We start from the raw sequence: 20,031 nt of genomic DNA, 5'->3' as shown, positions 1-20,031 counted from the left end.
GTCTCCATACAGAGGTAGGACAGTGCTTAACTACAGACAGAAAGAGAGAGAGAGAGAGAGAGAGAGAGAGAGAGAGAGAGAGAGAGAGAGATGGGGGGGAGGAGGTCGACTTCCGCTCTTTAAAGCGTATTATTATTCGGGTAATATTTGCTTTTATGGCGTAGTGAATGTTTACTCCTCATACCCTGCTGATACAACCCCCCCCCCCCCCCCCCCCCCCGGTGCATGAGCGCTCTGTGCTGCCCGCTATTGCGGCGATGTGCTCCAGATGTCGTCAGACGCAGGAGGTGGAGCTCGAGATGTTGCAATCGCGCTCAGTACAGCATCATCGAGGCGAAGCTGGTGTCACGCACAAAAAAAAAGAAAGCATAATAGGAGTCACCGAGCAAACTGGGAGCCCACAATTCGGACGCTCAGGTGGAGGGGTCACGTCTGAATGTATGAGCCTCATTCATTAAACTCTCTCGAGTCCTGTTTGAGCCGTAACCATATGGTTAAGACCAGGACACACCAGTGCTGGGACACGTTTCTCTTAACTTTCTGGACTTAACTTTTTTTTCCTCCATCTGAACCGTTCGTTAGAACCATATCTTTTTTTTTTTATTCGATGTTTATTTTTCAAACAGCTTTGCTCTTTTTATTTCAAGACCAAGAAGCTGCTTTACTCAAGAAGATCGACTTTGTTCTTGTGATTATCAGCCTTCATTCAGCCGGAGTCAGGAACAAAGGCATTAGTGTCAACGCTAAATGTTTTTCCCACTTTAAGAATTCAGCATTATTCCCCGAACAACTTAACAAAAGGAAACTACAAACCTTCAAGTCTGAACAAATTAAAACCCTCATTTTGTTTGATTTTCCTCTACATTTGCGTCTTGGATACTTTTTGGACTCAGCAGCCAAGTACAGTTGAGGAACAATCACCTCGTCCAGCCTGGCTCTCGGCGTTAATTCTCCTGGAAGAGTTCCTGTGTACACTTCTATACCAGTTGCATATTCACTTTCACTAGTTTTTATTTTATTTGTTTTGTAAAAAAAAAAATTTATTGAGGCCAAAAAAGATAATATCCGAGTTGGGCTCCAACAACTGGCGCTGGAGTTGAATTACTATTGTTCTGCTGTTGAAGGAGCGAGTCCTTTGTTCAGCAGCGAGGTGAGTGGCACCCGTTTGATTTTCTTCCTTTTTTTGCTAATTATCTCACTAACAAAGACAAGATTGTCGCCAGGTATGTGCTGTCTCAATGAGCTGCACTTTGTTTAAAAAAAAAGATTGTGAAATAGTCTGGGTTAAACTTTAGATGGAAAAAGTGATGGTGCAACTCTTTCGCAAAACCTGCCCTCAAACGCGACACGCTATTCCGGGTTTCTCAAATGCGTCCGATTTCCACGCTTCGTTATGTGTATACAGGGTTTTTTAATACAATAATTTGGGGGAAATTTCGGCACAAGCTGATTATTTGCTTAAGCCTGGGTTATGTGTAAACTATCGGAAGGTGGCAGTGGAAAAATGAGACTGCGCTACGTCACTGTGTGACGCGCTTGAATGTGTAATAGGTCGTTGTGTGACTCACTGGCAGCGCCTATGCTTTCGACAGTAACTCGAGTACGAGACTGGTTGCATCAAGCAACTGTGCTCATCACACAGACATTCACCCATTTTTAGTCTGTCTGATGGAACAGCGGATGTGATTCAGCCTTGCCTTCTCCCAGATGGCTTTATCCCCATAGCTCACTTGTTATTTCAACTCGAGCCTGCTCAGAGGTCCCTATTTGTGCAACTGCATGAGTCTAAAGTAACCTTCATTTACCTGGTAAATATGTGCAAAAAAAACATTGGCCAACGAATACCGGAAAACACAGCATATGGTGCACTTCAGGCTATGCAGATCGTATTCCAACCAGTCCTTTGAGCAAATTTTGATCTTTTGTCTTCAAATAATTTATACAATGGCTCTTTTCATTCACTTTTCTACAGATGAGCGTAAACCTCTCTGCACCTGCGCTCCCGCTGCGTCTAAAGCGAGTGGACTGTGAAGACTCCCAAAACACCCATGCACCAAAATGCAAGCGTCGTAAGCTGAGCCAGCCCCCTTCCCCTGGTCTAGCCCCATGCCTCCGGCCTCAAACACAAAGCACGGAGCACACAGGTCCAGAAAAGCTCTGTGTCTCTTCCATTGGGAGCTATATTCTACTAGAGGCCACAGAGGGCACCCAGACATATCGAGCTGTCCATCGCATCACTGAGCAGGAGTTTACCTGTAAGGTAAGGTTATTTTCCGTCAATATGGTCCGGAGGATTTTGCCACTTGCCCTTAGTTAAAAGTAAAAGTAACTAGAAGTAACTGGGGGACTGATCTAATGCTCCCTTTCTTGAATGCACTCGTTTTTTCATAATATGTTGAGGTCATTCCATTTCTTTTCTTTGTGTGGCTTGTGTTAACAAAAAATAGTCTAGTTCTTTGTGGTGGTCTATAATTAATTTTGCCTATGTTTGCTAGGTATTTTCGATGAGGAAGTACCATGAGCTCATCGCTCCGTACACCCGTCTGCTTCCTCATGACAACATTTGTAAGATATCAGAGATCATCATGGGCGAGCAGAATGTGTACATCTTCTTCGAACGCAACTACGGTGACATGCACTCATATGTGCGCACCTGTAAGAGGCTCCAGGAGGACGAAGCCGTGCGTCTCTTCAAGCAAATGGCATCGGCGGTCAACCACTGTCATGAAAATGGCGTCGTATTGAGAGACCTCAAGTTGCGCAAATTCGTCTTTACTGATGCACAAAGGTCAGTCATTATTTTAGCCACTGGCTTGTTTATCAGTGACAAACTTACACATAAAGAACCATCTTATTAATTCTTTATCAGCGCATTATCTGTTTAAAGCTGCTTTGAGACAATGTTAATGGTTAAATAAAATCAAATAAAAATTCATTGAATTAAATTTTATCTATTTCCTATCAGAAAAACAAAACCAAACTTGTAACTATAGAAGTATCTGATGTAAATAAATAGTGAATGAATGAATGAATGAATGAATGAAAAAATGAATGAATGAATGAAAGAAAGGGACCTAAATGAATGTTGGTCTTTGCCCACAGAACAAAGCTGGTTTTGCAGAACCTAGAGGACTCCTGTCTCCTCAACGGAGATGACGACTCTCTCACAGACAAGCACGGGTGTCCAGCCTATGTGGGACCAGAAATCCTGAACTCACGACATTCATACTCTGGAAAGGCAGCAGACATCTGGAGCCTGGGAGTTGTACTCTACACAATGCTGGTGGGTCGCTACCCCTTTCAAGATGTGGAGCCTGCTGCCTTGTTCAGCAAAATACGCAGGGGTGCCTTCACAATCCCCGAGACTCTGTCCCCAAGAGCCAAGTCTCTAGTGTGCTGCATGCTCAGAAAGTCACCACTGGAGAGGCTGGAGGCCCAAGACATTTTGCTGCACCCGTGGCTCCACTGTAGCAACAATACCTTTGTCAGCCAGCACCCTATCTCCAGGCACTCAAATGACCAAGTGGTGCCAGACTTTGAGAAAGGAAAAGAAGGAGACTGTTACTGAAACATGGTGAAGAACCAGAACGAGCTTTCACATGCTTGCATCTGCCTGCACTGTCTGTGATCTCTGACTGTTTGAGGTGGCTGCAAAATGAGAAACACTTAGCAGATTCAAGACAAAGTGAACTGGATTTCTGTTTGGATTCAGGTTCCTTCTCTTTGTGGTCTTTACAAATAGACCTAAGGTTGGTGTGAATACCTATGGTGATACATGCTGTTTAAGATCAAAATGAAAGGGCTATAAAATGGTGTTTTGGGGCTTTAAAATGACTTCAGGAGTAGATTTGCTATTGAAGGCACAAATGGACCTTTACCCCTCCACTCCTGCAAACATTTAGTTCAACAGTGTTGTGATTTTCATGTATATACTTCATAAAATGTACATTTAAGTTTGTGAAAGACTTTGATTTGTTTTGCCCGATACCTCCGACTTGAATCCTGGGATACTTGATGCACAGTATGTGCCTTTTTAGTATGTACTGTTTACATATTTTTCAGTGGGAAACACAGTAATTTAAAGTGCCTTTTCACTATAAAAATAAGTTTATAATTAAGTAGGTTTTTTTTTTGTTGCTTTTTTAAGTAACCTACCAAAGATTTAAGTTCACCAAACCTCATTAAATGTGTGACTTTCTGCTACGTTAGCTGAAGTGCTCACATTGGCTTTCTTGTATATGAAGGGTTTAAAAGAATAGTGTTTCACAACACTTAGAGGCATATCTGTTGTCTTGTGACCCTGTTCTTGATTCACTGAGATAACATGATAGAAAAGAAAAAATGCCGTGCCATGTTCGTGTATATTAGAAGCTATAATCCACACACATTCTCTCTCTCTCTCTCTCTCTCTCTCTCTCTCTCTCTCTCTCTTATATTTATATATATATATATATATATATATATATATATATATATATATATATATATATATATATATATATATATACATACATACATATATACACACACCGTTCAGGATTAAGATTCTTTAATGCCAGGTTTGTAAAAGTGTTCTGAGGAACCTCTGATGTTATTGTTGGCATGGTGTCTTTGTTCATAGATAAAACATGACCTAGGGCTTGAGTACTGTCTGATATGTGTATGTGCTGTGGGTGGACATAGATCCCCAAGAATACAGAGTGTTCGTTCTTGCACACCACAGCACATTACCACGTAATGGTAGTGCGGTGTGTGGCATGTGTGACACACTGGAGAAAAAGAGAAGCATTACAGTTGTCGGCAGTAATGCCTGCGTACAGTGTGTTGACAGTCATCAGTTTGTCAAACTATTATGTGAATTTGTAAATATCTTTTTTTTTTAAACTATGGCAACAATAGGACACTACATTTTGTTCTCAGTTGAAGGGGTCATTGTAATTGTTTTGTAAGTATTTGTTGCCAGTACAAATAAACAAAGTACATAAAAAAAGTGTTGCATGTCTATAAAATATTGGTTTTCTACTTACTGTGCTTCAAGGGTTAATTAGAAATCCCGCCTAACGTAGGATATTATTAATATAGCTCTCTCTCTGTATTTATATATATATATATATATTTATATATATATATATATATATATATATATATATATATATATATATATATATATATATATATATATATAAATAAAATACATATTATACATATATATTATACACACACATATATACGCTGTATATATATAAAAAACAGTTTATCAGCATTAAGTTAACCATTAATGAAGTAAAACAATTAACTTAAACTGATAATAACTTTAGAGATTTATTAAACATAATAAACAAACATAATTAAACATAATAGAGCCCAGAGCACACAAGGCAAAAGCTGTTCATCTTCTAAAATGCACCACACAAACAAAGATTTGCACCTTAACAAATGTACATACAGAAATATGCACATTAAAGTACACGTTTAGGATTCCCAATGCTTTTCTCTATGGGGTTTGCTTTCTAAATCCCCTGCACTAATAAATCTTCTGAGTAACAATAATGCATTTTATAACATTTAAAGTTCCAAGAATTTCGGTAGCATCGGTATAATTAAGCTACCACAAACTAGTGTTATGCACTATAGAGTCACGCACAATATAAAACAAATGCCAAAGACACTCAACCACTGTTTAAGTAGCTGCCACCAGAGAGAATATACTGAGCTGGTTACTAGTTTACTATATAAAAAGATTGTACATGACAAAAGTTTAGCATATCATTGGAACAGAATCCCACCTTGGATCACACTACTGTAATGTTACAATATCTTGCTAAAATGTAATAAATGGTACAGATAACATTCAACTTATTTAAACTGATACTGGTATAAATCTTAAATGATAAACAATAATGTTATTGTAGAACAGTCATTTTAAAACAGTAGCATATTAAAAAAGTTTTCTACTCAAGCATAGCAAAAGACCAAAACCCAAGATAATTTTGACATTACCCATACTGCAGTAGAAAAAAAAAAAAAAAAGATTAAATCATATTGGCCGGCCATACAACAGGTTACAACAGGTTACTTCAGTGTGATCGTGCCTTTAAATGCAACAAAAGCATAACACTCATTTCCAAAATCTACCAAGCTTGACATTCTGAAAAGAAAACAATTTGCTCATTGGCAACCCCAGCATACTCCAAGAAAATAACACACAAATACAATATAAAACACGTTTGGTCCCTTAATATGACAGCAATCAAGTTTTTATAACTAGATAAATGAAACAACAATGATAATTCTAAGAACTAAGAGGGAGGAAAGCAGAACACACCACCTGGTGGCAAAAGACAGCATTTTTTAAACCGGTACAAAAAAAAGACAATATATTACAGAATTTATTCAAATCCAATAAAATGTTAATGTTAATGCTAAATAACGCTTAATTCTGGACTGAAAATGCATTTATCAATATATACATTTTACAAATTCAATGGTGAAGACGGAATGAAATTGGAAACAGATATATGCGGTCATAAAAGTAAACTGCAAAGAATAAAGCGCTTCATCTATTTATCAATATATACATTTTGCAAATTTAATTGTGAAGACACAGGGGATGGAATTGGAAACAGATGTATGTGGTCATAAAAGTAAACTGTAAAGAATAAATCGCTTCATCCAACTGTTATATATAAAATACAACTATTATAACTTTATAATCATATAAAAAGCACTTAACTGAAATTTTGACAATGTAAGAAAAGCATGTGATACTTTGCAAGTGTGCAGAGTTCCTCAGAATTTGGTGACAAAAAAGAACTACAATAACAAATACTGAAAAATACAAACACTATAAATTTTTTTTTAATTAAACCAAAGGTGTGAACCTCTTCCGGGTAATAATTTTTAAATGTATTTTCTCCTATTTTATAAAGAGAAAGGAACAATCCCTTGAAATGAAATGGAAAAGACATTAGATCTCAAAAGTTTATTTATGAAAAATGTTTTTCAGAGGCATTCAGGAGCAAGGCAGAGGATTTATGACATCTTTACTGGGCACATAATGGCCGATACCTGCAATGAAAAGAACACAATCAGCTTGTGCTGGTACAAGTTACTGTCAAAAATGGTATTTAAATGTCAATGCTTGTCTCCTAACAAAACTGTTTTTGTGTTTTTCTCCTGTTTAGTGTTTAGTGTTTTGTGTGTGTGTGTGTGTGTGTGTGTGTGTGTGTGTGTGTGTGTTTAATTGTATTGTTAAATGCTGTGTAATTTAAATTATTGAATGCATGTGTTATGTCATGCATGTATGTAAAATGTAGAAAACAATTTCATTTCACTATACAATGTATACAGCTGAGGAAACGGCCTGCAAATGAACCTTTCAGTCATCATATACTTTATGTTTTACATATTTTGCAAGCATGTACTATTTTTTAAACTATTAAAATGTAAACCTTTGAACATAAGGGAAACTCTGTAAAAATTATTATAAGGATATTTTATTATCATATGGTGTACTCTCACCACTCCCCATCAATGTTTTTTTCCGCCTCCTCAAAGTTGCCTTGGTCCAGGTCCAGGTCCAGGTCCAGGTCTGTTCCAACTCCCGAGTCTCGTGGAGTCATAAAAAGACTAGAATCCAATGTAAGCAGGTATTAAACACTACATACCCAATTTACTTCTATGTGAAATATTTACAAGCTTAAATGCTCATGTAACTATTTAGTTTATCATTATAAAGTTTATATTACTTTTAAATCAGGAGTGATACAACAGGAGTAAATAGCATACACTACCTAACAGAGCGGCATGTAAAAAACACAATCCTTTTCAGCCTCTTGTTGTGGAAAAAATAATTGAGGGACCACAGGTTGCCTTCTTCACCATACGGGTCAGAATCAAGGTCTGGATTATAGCTAGAATTATAACAGAATATTGTCATTAAGTAGTGTATAATTATCGTGTACATCATATTTAATATAAAATGTGGAAAATAAATCAAGTGATCTATATTAATTATAATCCCAGAACATGCATATTGTCTAAGTTTTGTATAAGAATTTGTACCTGTAAATGTCACACTCGTTCAAACTGATCTCAGTGTCAATGTCCTCCCAGAGCTTAGATTGCAAGCGACTGTATGCCTCCCCAGCAGCAGTAGACAAGCTACTGTTCACAGCATTAATCACCTAAAAGAGTGTATTTTTAACTTTACATTCACTTAGTGGTAACATTAAACATAATCTAAACAGCTCTTTAGCTTGGTGCAGTTTTAACAATGCTTCTAAGTGTGAAAATTTGCCTACCCAGTTGACACTAGGCTCTCTACTAAATTCATGCCCTCGGGTGCGGCTGAAGTCATAGTCCGGCCTGAAGGACTCGTTAAGTGTAGCAATCAAGTAGAACAAAGTCTTCCTGCTGCACTTGTCAGAAAGTGGACCCTCTGCTTCATCACCACTTTGACTTTGACTCAGTCTAAAAGTACATAAACATGTGTTACAAATATATAATCCACTGTGCACTCATTAAAAACTTAACCTCAGAACATTCATGCAGTTAATCAATCAAAAACATGGCAGCAGTACAATGCAAAAAAAAAAAAAAAAAAAAAAGTGCCAATACCAGTCAAAAGAAGTCTTTTTCACATCAAACATGAAAATGAACATTAAAGAAACGCAGCAAGCTAACAGACTTGATTTTTCTTTTTAAGGAAAAAATATGCATTAGTGTTTTTACTAAAACCACAATAGAAAATTTTTTTATCATTTATTGCTGCTGTTATTTGCTGCTTTTAGATTTGGCTTTAGTTTGCACCGTTCATTGAATCCATCACTATGTCATGAGTGAGGTGATTGCGCAATCTGATGCTCGCAAGTCATGACAGAACAGATCATGTTATCAGAAGTTATCAAACAGTTTACACAATAGCACCTCATAAAACTATAATATTTTCACATGATGAGGATTATACAGTATTTGTTTACCATGCTAATGTTTCACCTTCATCTATTACACCAGTGTGTTTTCGTTTCATGTGCTCGAGCTTCACTGTGGTACTTCCATGCAACACAAGCTCCACTTTGCATTATTTTCAGGTACGGTTCTTTGTTGCGTTTAACATAAAATGCTCCCATGCCTTGGATGACTTGGGACACACACTTTTTCCTGCTGGCAAGTGGCTGTGCTATCTTACCGTCATGCTACCCAGTAATTTGAGCAGCCCAAGTAATCGATAACGGCATTTGTTGACAACAAATTTTATTATCGATTATTATTGATTTTCTCGATTAGTTGTTGCAGCCCTACATGGCACAATTAAATAAAGTGGTCTGGTCATATGAATCATGCTTTCTTTTACACATTATTTTACCTGGGGTAAAGATAGCACCAAGCTCCACTAAGCAAAGAAGGCAATCGATAATAATTAGTCCTGTCATTTATTCACATGGCTGTTACTTTCACACAGACCACCTACCTAAACATTATTGCGGACCAAGAACGCCGCTTCATGGCAAAACTATTGCAGTTGCCTTTTACAGCAGGAAAATGCTATAGTGTGAGAAAGATGGGAAAACTCTTGAGGCCAAAGTGCTGATTTGGCCTCAATTTTCTCATGTCTCGATTATACCACTTATGTGAATAAGCTGGACAAACAAGCCAGCACTATAGAGGATCCATTTCTTTCTTACAGGGCTTGAAAAATATGCCGCTGACATGGTGCCAAATACCACACCACACCTTCAGAAGTTTTGTGTGTCCATGACAAGTGTTTTTTATTGTTATGGTTGATCAGGGTGTATATATGTTTATATACAGTGAGGAAAATAAGTATTTGAACACCCTGCTATTTTGCAAGTTCTCCCACTTAGAAATCATGGCGGGGTCTGAAATTGTCATCGTAGGTGCATGTCCACTGTGAGAAACATAATCTAAAAAAAAAAATCCAGAAATCACAATATATGATTTTTAAACTATTTATTTGTATGATACAGCTGCAAATAAGTATTTGAACACCTGTCTATCAGCTAGAATTCTGACCCTCAAAGACCTGTTAGTCTGCCTTTAAAATGTCCACCTCCACTACATTTATTATCCTAAATTAGATGCACCTGTTTGTGGTCGTTAGCTGCATAAAGACACCTGTCCACCCCATACAATCAGTAAGAATCCAACTACTAACATGGCCAAGACCAAAGAGCTGTCCAAAGACACTAGAGACAAAATTGTACACCTCCACAAGGCTGGAAAGGGCTACGGGGAAATTGCCAAGCAGCTTGGTGAAAAAAGGTCCACTGTTGGAGCAATCATTAGAAAATGGAAGAAGCTAAACATGACTGTCAATCTCTCAGACTGGGGCTCCATGCAAGACCTCACCTCGTGGGGTCTCAATGATCCTAAGGAAGGTGAGAAATCAGCCCAGAACTACACGGGAGGAGCTGGTCAATGACCTGAAAAGAGCTGGGACCACCGTTTCCAATGTTACTGTTGGTAATACACGAAGACGTCATGGTTTGAAATCATGCATGGCACGGAAGGTTCCCCTGCTTAAACCAGCACATGTCCAGGCACGTCTTAAGTTTGCCAATGACCATTTGGATGATCCAGAGGAGTCATGGGAGAAAGTCATGTGGTCAGATGAGACCAAAATAGAACTTTTGGGTCATAATTCCACTAAACGCGTTTGGAGGAAGAAGAATGATGAGTACCATCCCAAGAACACCATCCCTACTGTGAAGCATGGGGGTGGTAGCATCATGCTTTGGGGGTGTTTTTCTGCACATGGGACAGGGCGACTGCACTGTATTAAGGAGAGGATGACCGGGGCCACGTACTGCGAGATTTTGTGGAACAACCTCCTTCCCTCAGTTAGAGCATTGAAGCTGGGTCGAGGCTGGGTCTTATAACATGACAATGACCCGAAGCACACAGCCAGGATAACCAAGGAGTGGCTCTGTAAGAAGCATATCAAGGTTCTGGCGTGGCCTAGCCAGTCTCCAGACCTAAACCCAATAGAGAATCTTTGGAGGGAGCTCAAAATCCGTGTTTCTCAGCGACAGGCCAGAAACCTGACTGATCTAGAGAAGATCTGTGTGGAGGAGTGGGCCAAAATCCCTCCTGCAGTGTGTGCAAACCTGGTGAAAAACTACAGGAAACGTTTGACCTTTGTAATTGCAAACAAAGTCTACTGTACCAAATATTAACATTGACTTTCTCAGGTGTTCAAATAATTATTTGCAGCTGTATCATACAAATAAATAGTTAAAAAATCATACATTGTGATTTCTGGTTATTTTTTTTTTTAGATTATGTCTCTCACAGTGGACATGCACCTACGATGACAATTTCAGACCCCTCCATGATTTCTAAGTGGGAGAACTTGCAAAATAGGAGGGTGTTCAAATACTTATTTTCCTCACTATATATATATATATATATATATATATATATATATATATATATATATATATATATATATATATATATATATATATATATATATATGGCCTTACATGCACAGGTTTCAAATAAGGGACAGCATTTCATGTACATACTTGTTAGGGCTGACTCCAGAAGACTGAGGAGGGGACAATGCTTCTAGCACATGAGGCAGTCCCTCCTGACAAAACTGCTTAAACATCTGCTTGTCTTCTCCTGCCATTTTGCAGGAGTAGCTTTCAATTCTAGGAAAAGAAACAGCATCACAAACATAGTAGTCTGTTTGTTGTTTGTTCTTTTTAATGGCATGCCAGCATGAGCAGCTATTTTCGGAAAAATAGGACATTATTGCAGTAGATGTTTACCAAGTTTCGACTGTGGCAAAATATTGTATTTATAGTTATTCCTTTTAGTACTCCGTAAGTATTACAGTATTTTCTTGACTTGTTTTTTTGCACAAAAAAAGTCAGTAGATATTAACAATAATAACAATATTTAAGAAGCGATTCCATGCTAGAGATGAGGCATGAATCAACATTAGATGCCCAGTCGTCATGCTTGTCACATTCACATATGCCAGTGCTCTACAATACAGGTCTCATTACTCTTGATCAACTGATAAACATAGATCTTGTTCAGTCTACTGACAGAACAAACAAACAAAAAAAAACTTACCGCCCAATTATCTTGCAGTCTCCAGTCTCTATTGTTAGCTGAGAATTGATTGCTTCAAAACTTGAATTTTCTAAAAGCTTCATTGTAGGTTAGCTGTATTCTGACAAGAAAAAAACAACAAAAAAAACAACAAAAAAAAAAAACAGGACTTCAGCCTTACTAATTAACCTACAAAACTTTTCTATATTAGCAAACTGTAGCTATATGTACACCATATACCATATGATTCCAACATGTAATTGTCTGCTAAACTTTATTGCAACGTTTATCTGTCGCCTAAAACATGCGCCAAAGCACTCGAGTCTTTAATATAGATTACTATTACTGCAAAAGTACACGTAAAGGTCTTTGTCGAGAGCTTATTGCACTTCGATGTCGGATGAATATATCTTCCTTCTCACTGTAAAATTTCCAGCACCTGCCATTAAAAGTGAAATAACGAGGAAAATTAGGCATCCCAGCTACTGACTCCGAGCTTAAAAGCAGAGGCGCAAGGCTTTTGCAAGCCTTTTCTTATGCGTCTCGTTTTTTTTTAGACGCAGACTTTCTTAATATTTTCGTCTATAATATAAACTTCACAGCTAGCGACGCTTTCCCAGGTCGGAAAGATGTTTATTTACATCCGGTAGAGCCGGAAGAAGGGCAATATGACTACTAGACTGACACCCACTGGACTGGAGCTTCAGTCTGCACATGGATTTAAAGAACCTTTGGAGAAGTCCAGGGTATCTGTTTGTGTCTATTTACCAAAGCCTGACTAGTTATATAATCTCCCCCTTGGTGTAAATGAGTCTGTGTGTGTAATGAGCTGGTGTCCCACTCTGGGTGAAATTTAGTGCTTTACACATAGCGGTCCTACAACCCTGAGTGTAAGCTGTTAGTACAGTTTAATTAAATGGTGTTAGGGAGGTTTACTATCTAGCTCGAAGAACCAACACCATTCTTGCTTTCATCTGCTAGCTCCTGTTCGATAGGTGGCGGGATGTTGAATGACGGCGCTGCTGCTCAGTGTTCTGGCCTTTTAAGCACTCCGTCGAAGGCGGTCCACTGTGCTGTCACAGAGGTAACTTATGGTAAACTGTAAATCTCCCTCTAGTGGTGAAGCGTGGAAATCCAACTGAATAAGAACGCTTTTCTACAAATGGTGTTTGTTGAGTACCACATGCAGGGGCGTAGATTACACGGGGGATATGTCCCACGTACTTTTTATAAAAAGTAAATTCTTCCCCCTTAATTTTTTAGTGGAGAGTTGTGTTCACGACATGTTAAAGTTTTTTAATGGAGCAATGTATATAAATGCATAGTGATTTAAAATTCAAAGAGACAAGATAGTCTATACATGACGTTCACGTATCCATGGCAATCAGTCACTCACTTGTCACGTCATCATCACACGCCCGCTTCCGCGGTCCCGCGCTGTATCCACATTCGGTTGCGACGAGCTCAAAGCGACAAAAAACGCTTCACCCCTTTTTACAAAAAAGTCAAGCAGTTTTAGTTGGCTTATGGTATCTGAATTGTGTTGCACAATGTTTAGTAACTCTGCCTGTTGCTCTTGTTGAATAATTACCAAGTTTTGAAGAAATTTTAAGGAAAAATAGCTGCTTGGACAAACTTTTTTTTCTGTGTATTTTCCCTAACTCTTTTATAGATGGGAAGGAACGTCGCAGAAACACTTTTGGCAGTTTTAAGTAGCTTTATATATTGAGATATATGTTCGCTTTAACACTGTAAAAAGCTACTACTTTTAAACAAACCAGCCAGGAAGCTTACAAGAAGTGACACTAAATGTTTATTTTATCTCATTGTATAATTGATATCGGGTCTTGACATGTTTGTCAGTTGAGTTCAATACATATTTTCTTTCAATAATTTGTTTTGAATTACTTGTTTTATTCCTGAAACATGGACTGTAGAATAGAACAAAATGACGATTATTTGAATGTGCAAGTATCCATTACTGTGTGCCATGTACTGTGCATACACAAAATACAATTTAAAATATGTAAACAATATACTCTTAGTATTATTATAAGGACATCTTTGTACTTTATACTCAAAAAGGTACACATTACTACCGTAGAGTACTAATGTGTACCTTAAAGTACAACTATACATTTTTGGGGTAAATAAGGTACAAAGATGTCCTTTTAAGGGTACTGTCCCAATGGCAAGCTGTTGTATTTCTTTCTTTCTTTCTGTTTTATAATCATATATAATCATAAAGCATATAAAACAAAAAAAATTATGATTAAAAATAAAACTTGTCAATTACACAACGGTTAACTGAATTAACAGGTTAACATTCACAGTGAGACACACGAATTTCAACCAGTTCACACGCCACACCTTGTGTTTCTCACTATGAGATTAAATAGAGGACTTGCAGCGCTATATTGACTTAATCGACATACAAATGGAAGTTCAATGCCAAGTTCATAGCTGTCTCAAGTTATAAAGAGTTTGATGAAACCTAACAGCCAATCAGACATGAGGATTTTTTCCCCCGGGTATTTTAAGTGATCGCACTGCTAGTACTTTTCTTACTAGGCAACATGGATGAGCAGAGTGGAAGTTGGAGGAGCAAGATAAGATCCATCCAGTAGAGAATCCTTTCATTTTTATTTTTAGCGTATTGATTTTTACTAAAGCCAGTAGCACTACAGAGCCGAGAATTAACAACCACTACATGGACATTACAAGGAAAAGTGTAGGAGAGTAGAGGTTAGGGTTGGTAATTAACATGTTGGTACTATGACTGGTAAAGGGAGAGAGGTAGCTGTTATGATGGAGCGGAGATAGGAAGATATGTTGTGTGTTCAGGAGAACAAGTGGAACGGGAGAAAGGCCAGGAACATTGGAGGTGGGTCTAAACTGTTCTACCATGGTATGGATGGGAAGAGAAATGGTGTAGGGGTGATCCTGAGGGAAGTCTACAAGGTGAAGAGAGATTCCAATATGTTGATGAACTTGAAGCTGGAAGTTGAAGGGGTGATACTAAATGTTATCAGTACATATGCTCCACAAGTGGGTTGTGGGATGGAGGAGAAGGAAAAATTCTGGAGTGAGTTAGATAAAGTGGTGGAGAGTGTAGGAAAGAAAGCTTGATGATTGGGGCAGACTTCAAGCAGACTTCATGTAGGTAAAGGGAACGGATGATGAGGTGATGGGTAGGTATGGCCTTAAGGAGAGGAATGTGAAAGGGCAGAATTAGGTGGTAGATTTTGCTAAAATTATAGAAATAGCAGTGGTAAATACATATTATATAAAGAATCAGGAGCATTCTTATAAAGCCCCACAATTATGGAGCAGCCTTCCAATCAGTGTTCGGGAATAAGACACAGTCTCATTGTTCAAGTCAAGGATAAAAAACATTTATTTAGTCAAGCTTTTTATTAGTAGATTTTTTTAGGTAAAGGAGCAGATCTGGAGGGATCATGGATATAGAGTGTTCGGTAAACTGAGATATTTGTATGCTGTCGTCCCCTCACTCTCACACATTTACTCAGGTTTGTTGATGGTGGTGTGGTGGGTCGTCTTTTATACCAGAGATCCCTCATGTCTGTGTTACCTTCTGTTTCTCCCTTTCAGTAATGCTGCTATAGCGAGTTTTGCCGGAGTCCCCAACTGCACAGTGACATTAACTTTCATACAACAATAAGGATACTTAATAATCCATATCCTTCTGTCCCTGTCACCCCTCTTCTCTCTCTCTCTCTCTCTCTCTCTCTCTCTCTCTCTCTCTCTCTCTCTCTCTCTCTCTCTCTCTCTCTCTCTCTCTCTCTCTCAGTCGAATTAAACATGCTCCTGAGGTTCCAATGACCAATGTTCCTGCCCCTCTTCTTGGATCTGCCCACTTCATCCAGGCCTGCCTCTGGATGGTGTTCTTTTCGATTGGAGGCCACTCTATGCAACTGGGGATGTTTCTCAACAATGCCCTGGGGATGTTTCTCAACAATGCCCTGGGGATCCATGAAATTACGGAATAAGAACCGGAAATCTGAAGATTTGAATTTGGACAGTAGTTAATGTCAGCAGTCTGCTACATGACTCTGGACTACAGTTTGCATCTGATCACCATCACTGCACACCTCAACATTGTTTATCTGTAATAAATTGACATTCGGTGCGACCCAGATGAGGATGGGTTCCCTCTTGTGTCTGGTTCCTCTCAAGGTTTCTTCTCAGGGAGTTTTAAATAAAAAAAGATTTTTAATAAAACATTATAAAAGATAAAGGTGTTTTATAACAAGCACTGTAGCAGTGGAGTGGGAGAACCTAAGAAGGTTGAAAACAAGTCATGTTGTACATGGCTACCCCAAGGTCACATGTAGTCAACGGAGGTGTGATCAGAGAGTTGTCCATAGAGATCACGAGATCTTTATGTGGAGATAAATTACCTGGAATTAACAACATTTCAGTTTTTCTGGGATTCAACGTTAGCTGATAAACTGCCATTCACAATAAGATATCTGCCAGACAAGTTGAGATTTCAGCAGAAACATGAGAGTCCATGAATAGGAAGAAGATAATTATTTGTTCCTCTGTACAATGGTTATGACTACTGACCACCAGCAGTATGTGGACCACTGACAATTATATCCATATGTGGACCTTCCCCAAATTGTTGCCACAGAGCTGGAGGCAGCATTATAGTTTGTAAAGAACAACAGCAACCTCTAAAATCACATCAGTGTGTGTTCTTGCTGAGGATGCTAAAAGGATTTGGCATAAATATTATTTAAGACCCTGCTGATTGTTCTGATTGCACTAAAGATAGTGTTCTGCCTGGCTGTACAAGACTGTAATTTGGTAAATTGGCTTGGGATCTCAGACTCAGAAAAAGAAAACTGTCCCAAAGATTTTTAGTCAGTCATTCTGATCTCCTCCCCCTCTATCCATGCAAGAGATTCTCAGGACTCTCGACATTAACTGAATTGTCTTTTTTTCTAATTTACACATTCGCTTTCACTATACTCAAAGTACAAAAGCAGACATATAAAAGATGAGTATGGTTGTGCTTTTTTGCGACAAAGGTACACTAGGTAGTACCTAATAGTGACAATGATGTAGTATTTGCTATAAACAGCTTTATGTAAGTCACTATTTTTCTAATTATTTCCGTTATGTACTTTTTTCTAAATGTTCACCTGGGTGTATAATGTTTTGACACTGTTTTTTTATGATTGCTAATATGTATTTCTCAAAGCTAAAATAATATTTTTAAAATCATTAACACAAATATAACTACCAAGGCACATTTTGTTCCCAAAAGATGCCTTAGCTATCAAAATAACTCACTCACTCATATGTCACTCATATCTATATATTAAATCAAAATATGTATCAAGATTTTCTGTCAGTTGCCCACCTTCTTCAGCTAAATTTAAAAAGTATATTTTAAAGAATTTTTGTTGTGATTTGCACATAAAGTGAGTATGAATATGCTCAATGAGATTAACAAATGCTTCATAAAATAATTGTATGTATTGCTTGTATATTAATTCCAATCATTTGTAAGTAGGACACTGGTACATGCTCAATCACAATTAGCGTAATGTCACCCATGAAATACAACTAACATTGATATACAGGTAGACGTTTATGAAGTACACAAACAATGTACTTGAGTTAAAGTAGAGACAGTAGGTAAAATATTACTTAAAACAATTATAAAATTACTACAAAAGATTTAGCCTTAAAATGTACTTAGGTATACAAAGTATTATGGTTTATTATGACATTAATTTCGTATTATACTTTTTGTCACAAGACTCTTGCTTAATTAACTCAGTTTATATAAAAAGACTCAAATGTTACTCTTAGCACACTAATCTATTAATAGAATGATATTAATGAGTCAAACACTAGACTGGAGACTGGCTAGGCCACGCCAGAACCTTGATATGCTTCTTACAGAGCCACTCCTTGGTTATCCTGGCTGTGTGCTTCGGGTCATTGTCATGTTGGAAGACCCAGCCTCGACCCATCTTCAATGCTCTAACTGAGGGCAGGAGGTTGTTCCCCAAAATCTCGCAATACATAGCCCCGGTCATCCTCTTCTTAATACAGTGCAGTCGCCCTGTCCCATGTGCAGAAAATACATGGTAGCAAAAATGCTACCACCCCATGCTTCACAGTAGGGATGGTGTTCTTGGGATGGTACTCATCATTCTTCTTCCTCCAAACACGTTTAGTGGAATTATGACCCAAAAGTTCTATTTTGGTCTCATCTGACCACATGACTTTCTCCCATGACTCCTCTGGATCATCCAAATGGTCATTGGCAAACTTAAGACGTGCCTGGACATGTGCTGGTTTAAGCAGGGGAACCTTCTGTGCCATGCATGATTTCAAACCATGACGTCTTAGTGTATTACCAACAGTAACCTTGGAAACGGTGGTCCCAACTCTTTTCAGGTCATTGACCAGCTCCTCCCATACTGATTGTATGGGGTGGACAGGTGTCTTTATGCAGCTAACGACCTCAAACAGGTGCATCTAATTTAGGATAATAAATGTAGTGGAGGTGGACATTTTATAGGCAGACTAACAGGTCTTTGAGGGTCAGAATTCTAGCTGATAGACAGGTGTTCAAATACTTATTTTTAGCTGTATCATACAAATAAATAGTTTAAAAATCATATATTGTGATTTCTGGATTTTTTTATTTTATTTTTTTATTTTATTTTTTTTATGTCTCTCACAGTGGACATGCACCTACGATGACAATTTCAGACCCCTCCATGATTTCTAAGTGGGAGAACTTGCAAAATAGCAGAGTGTTCAAATACTTATTTTCCTCACTGTATCAGCACAACTGGGTGGTAAATGCTTAAATATTTCTCCCTGATTAAACAAAAAATCCAGTGTATGGCTAATCTGTCTTACATTATGTGCCTGTGCATTTTTGATGCTTTACTGCAACTGGTGTGGGAGAAATTGCTGGCATTACCTCTGTCATTTGAAAACCTTTTTGTACAATGGGTCAGGGTCTATAGCCCTAATGCTTAGCAAGACAAGAATGTGTAGTAGTTGTTTGAATCTGTGCTTCAGCTACAGGCTTAGAGAACCACTATCTTTAATGAACAGCCAAGCATGCTAAAAAAAAAACAGGAATAGGACATGATGCCCACTTCTATCTTCTATCTAACTGGTAAACAATGTGTCTATATAGGTTTATTGTTTTATTATGCAACATTATTTATCTGCATCTTTCCTGCCACTTGCATATCTACTTTATTTTACTACCAACTGGGCTGTGACTACAAAAGATCTGTGGATCCTGATGACCATGTTTCATGGTTAATCTCAAGTCCTATCTCTTGGAGCTCTATGATGGAGACACAATTCAAAATGTTTGACTTGTTCTCAGGGCCGACTATTTGAATCATGTATAAACCACACAATTTCCTGGACCATGTGCAATGCTGTCAGAAGCAAGCCACCAGTGCCAGGAGGAAAGTAATTAAATATCAGTGTATGTCAGATCATAACCCTTTAGCAGTTCACATTTGGCAGATTGGAATTGAATGGGGCTGCTTTAACTATATGTGTTGTATATGTAATGGCAAGCCATCTGTATGCCTGAGGAATTTCAGGGTGTTTGTTGTCAGCTGGCACTGGGCCTGTACATTTGTGGCTGATGGGTAGATTATACATCAGATAAAATAAGCATATAGCTGGTCCATATCCTCAGTTTGCAGAGGAAGTTAGCTTAAACCACTTTGGCCTTTCCTAGCTGACTTCGCCATCAGCAAGTTATTTCAGTCCACAGAACTGCAGCACACTCAGTGTTTTTGTCTTCATAGCGCCACTCTGACTTAAGACTGTTCACAATAGAAATCCTAGGTCAAGTTTTGAAAAACTAAAACGAACCCATCTGGCACCAACCATAATGTAACGGTCAAAAAATACTGACAT

At 38.1% G+C, this 20,031-nt stretch overlaps 2 protein-coding genes across 5 annotated transcripts; one reads left to right on the top strand and one right to left on the bottom strand.

Moving 5' to 3' along the window:
• Positions 1 to 296: 296 nt before the first annotated feature.
• On the top strand, positions 297 to 4,990 carry trib3 (tribbles pseudokinase 3). Its single transcript, XM_083533616.1, has 5 exons — positions 297 to 1,150; positions 1,973 to 2,260; positions 2,496 to 2,788; positions 3,103 to 4,482; positions 4,529 to 4,990. The coding sequence occupies exons 2-4, from the start codon at positions 1,973 to 1,975 to the stop codon at positions 3,566 to 3,568; spliced, it is 1,047 nt and encodes a 348-aa protein (XP_083389742.1). The 5' UTR covers positions 297 to 1,150; the 3' UTR covers positions 3,569 to 4,482; positions 4,529 to 4,990.
• A 318-nt stretch (positions 4,991 to 5,308) lies between these two features.
• On the bottom strand, positions 5,309 to 13,134 carry maf1a (MAF1 homolog, negative regulator of RNA polymerase III a). 4 transcript variants are annotated; one of them, XM_083534296.1, is made up of 8 exons: positions 12,328 to 12,774; positions 12,109 to 12,208; positions 11,550 to 11,678; positions 8,304 to 8,472; positions 8,065 to 8,186; positions 7,794 to 7,913; positions 7,522 to 7,629; positions 5,309 to 7,068 (listed from the first exon to the last, which is right to left on the bottom strand). In XM_083534296.1, exons 2-8 carry the CDS (start codon positions 12,189 to 12,191, stop codon positions 7,044 to 7,046), a joined length of 756 nt encoding a protein of 251 aa, XP_083390422.1. In that variant the 5' UTR covers positions 12,192 to 12,208; positions 12,328 to 12,774; the 3' UTR covers positions 5,309 to 7,043. The 4 variants fall into 4 exon arrangements, with proteins under 4 accessions (XP_083390422.1, XP_083390421.1, XP_083390423.1 ...); XM_083534295.1 differs by lacking the exon at positions 12,328 to 12,774 and adding an exon at positions 13,024 to 13,134 and having other exon boundaries at positions 6,968 to 7,068; XM_083534297.1 differs by lacking the exon at positions 12,328 to 12,774 and adding an exon at positions 13,047 to 13,065 and having other exon boundaries at positions 6,968 to 7,068.
• Between the last annotated feature and the right edge of the window lie 6,897 nt (positions 13,135 to 20,031).

This window comes from Silurus aristotelis, assembly GCF_946808225.1.
Source record: "Silurus aristotelis genome assembly, chromosome: 28".
NCBI lineage: Eukaryota > Metazoa > Chordata > Actinopteri > Siluriformes > Siluridae > Silurus > Silurus aristotelis.
The sequence above is the reverse complement of the archived record's forward strand: the minus strand, read 5'-3'. Positions and strand labels throughout refer to the sequence as shown.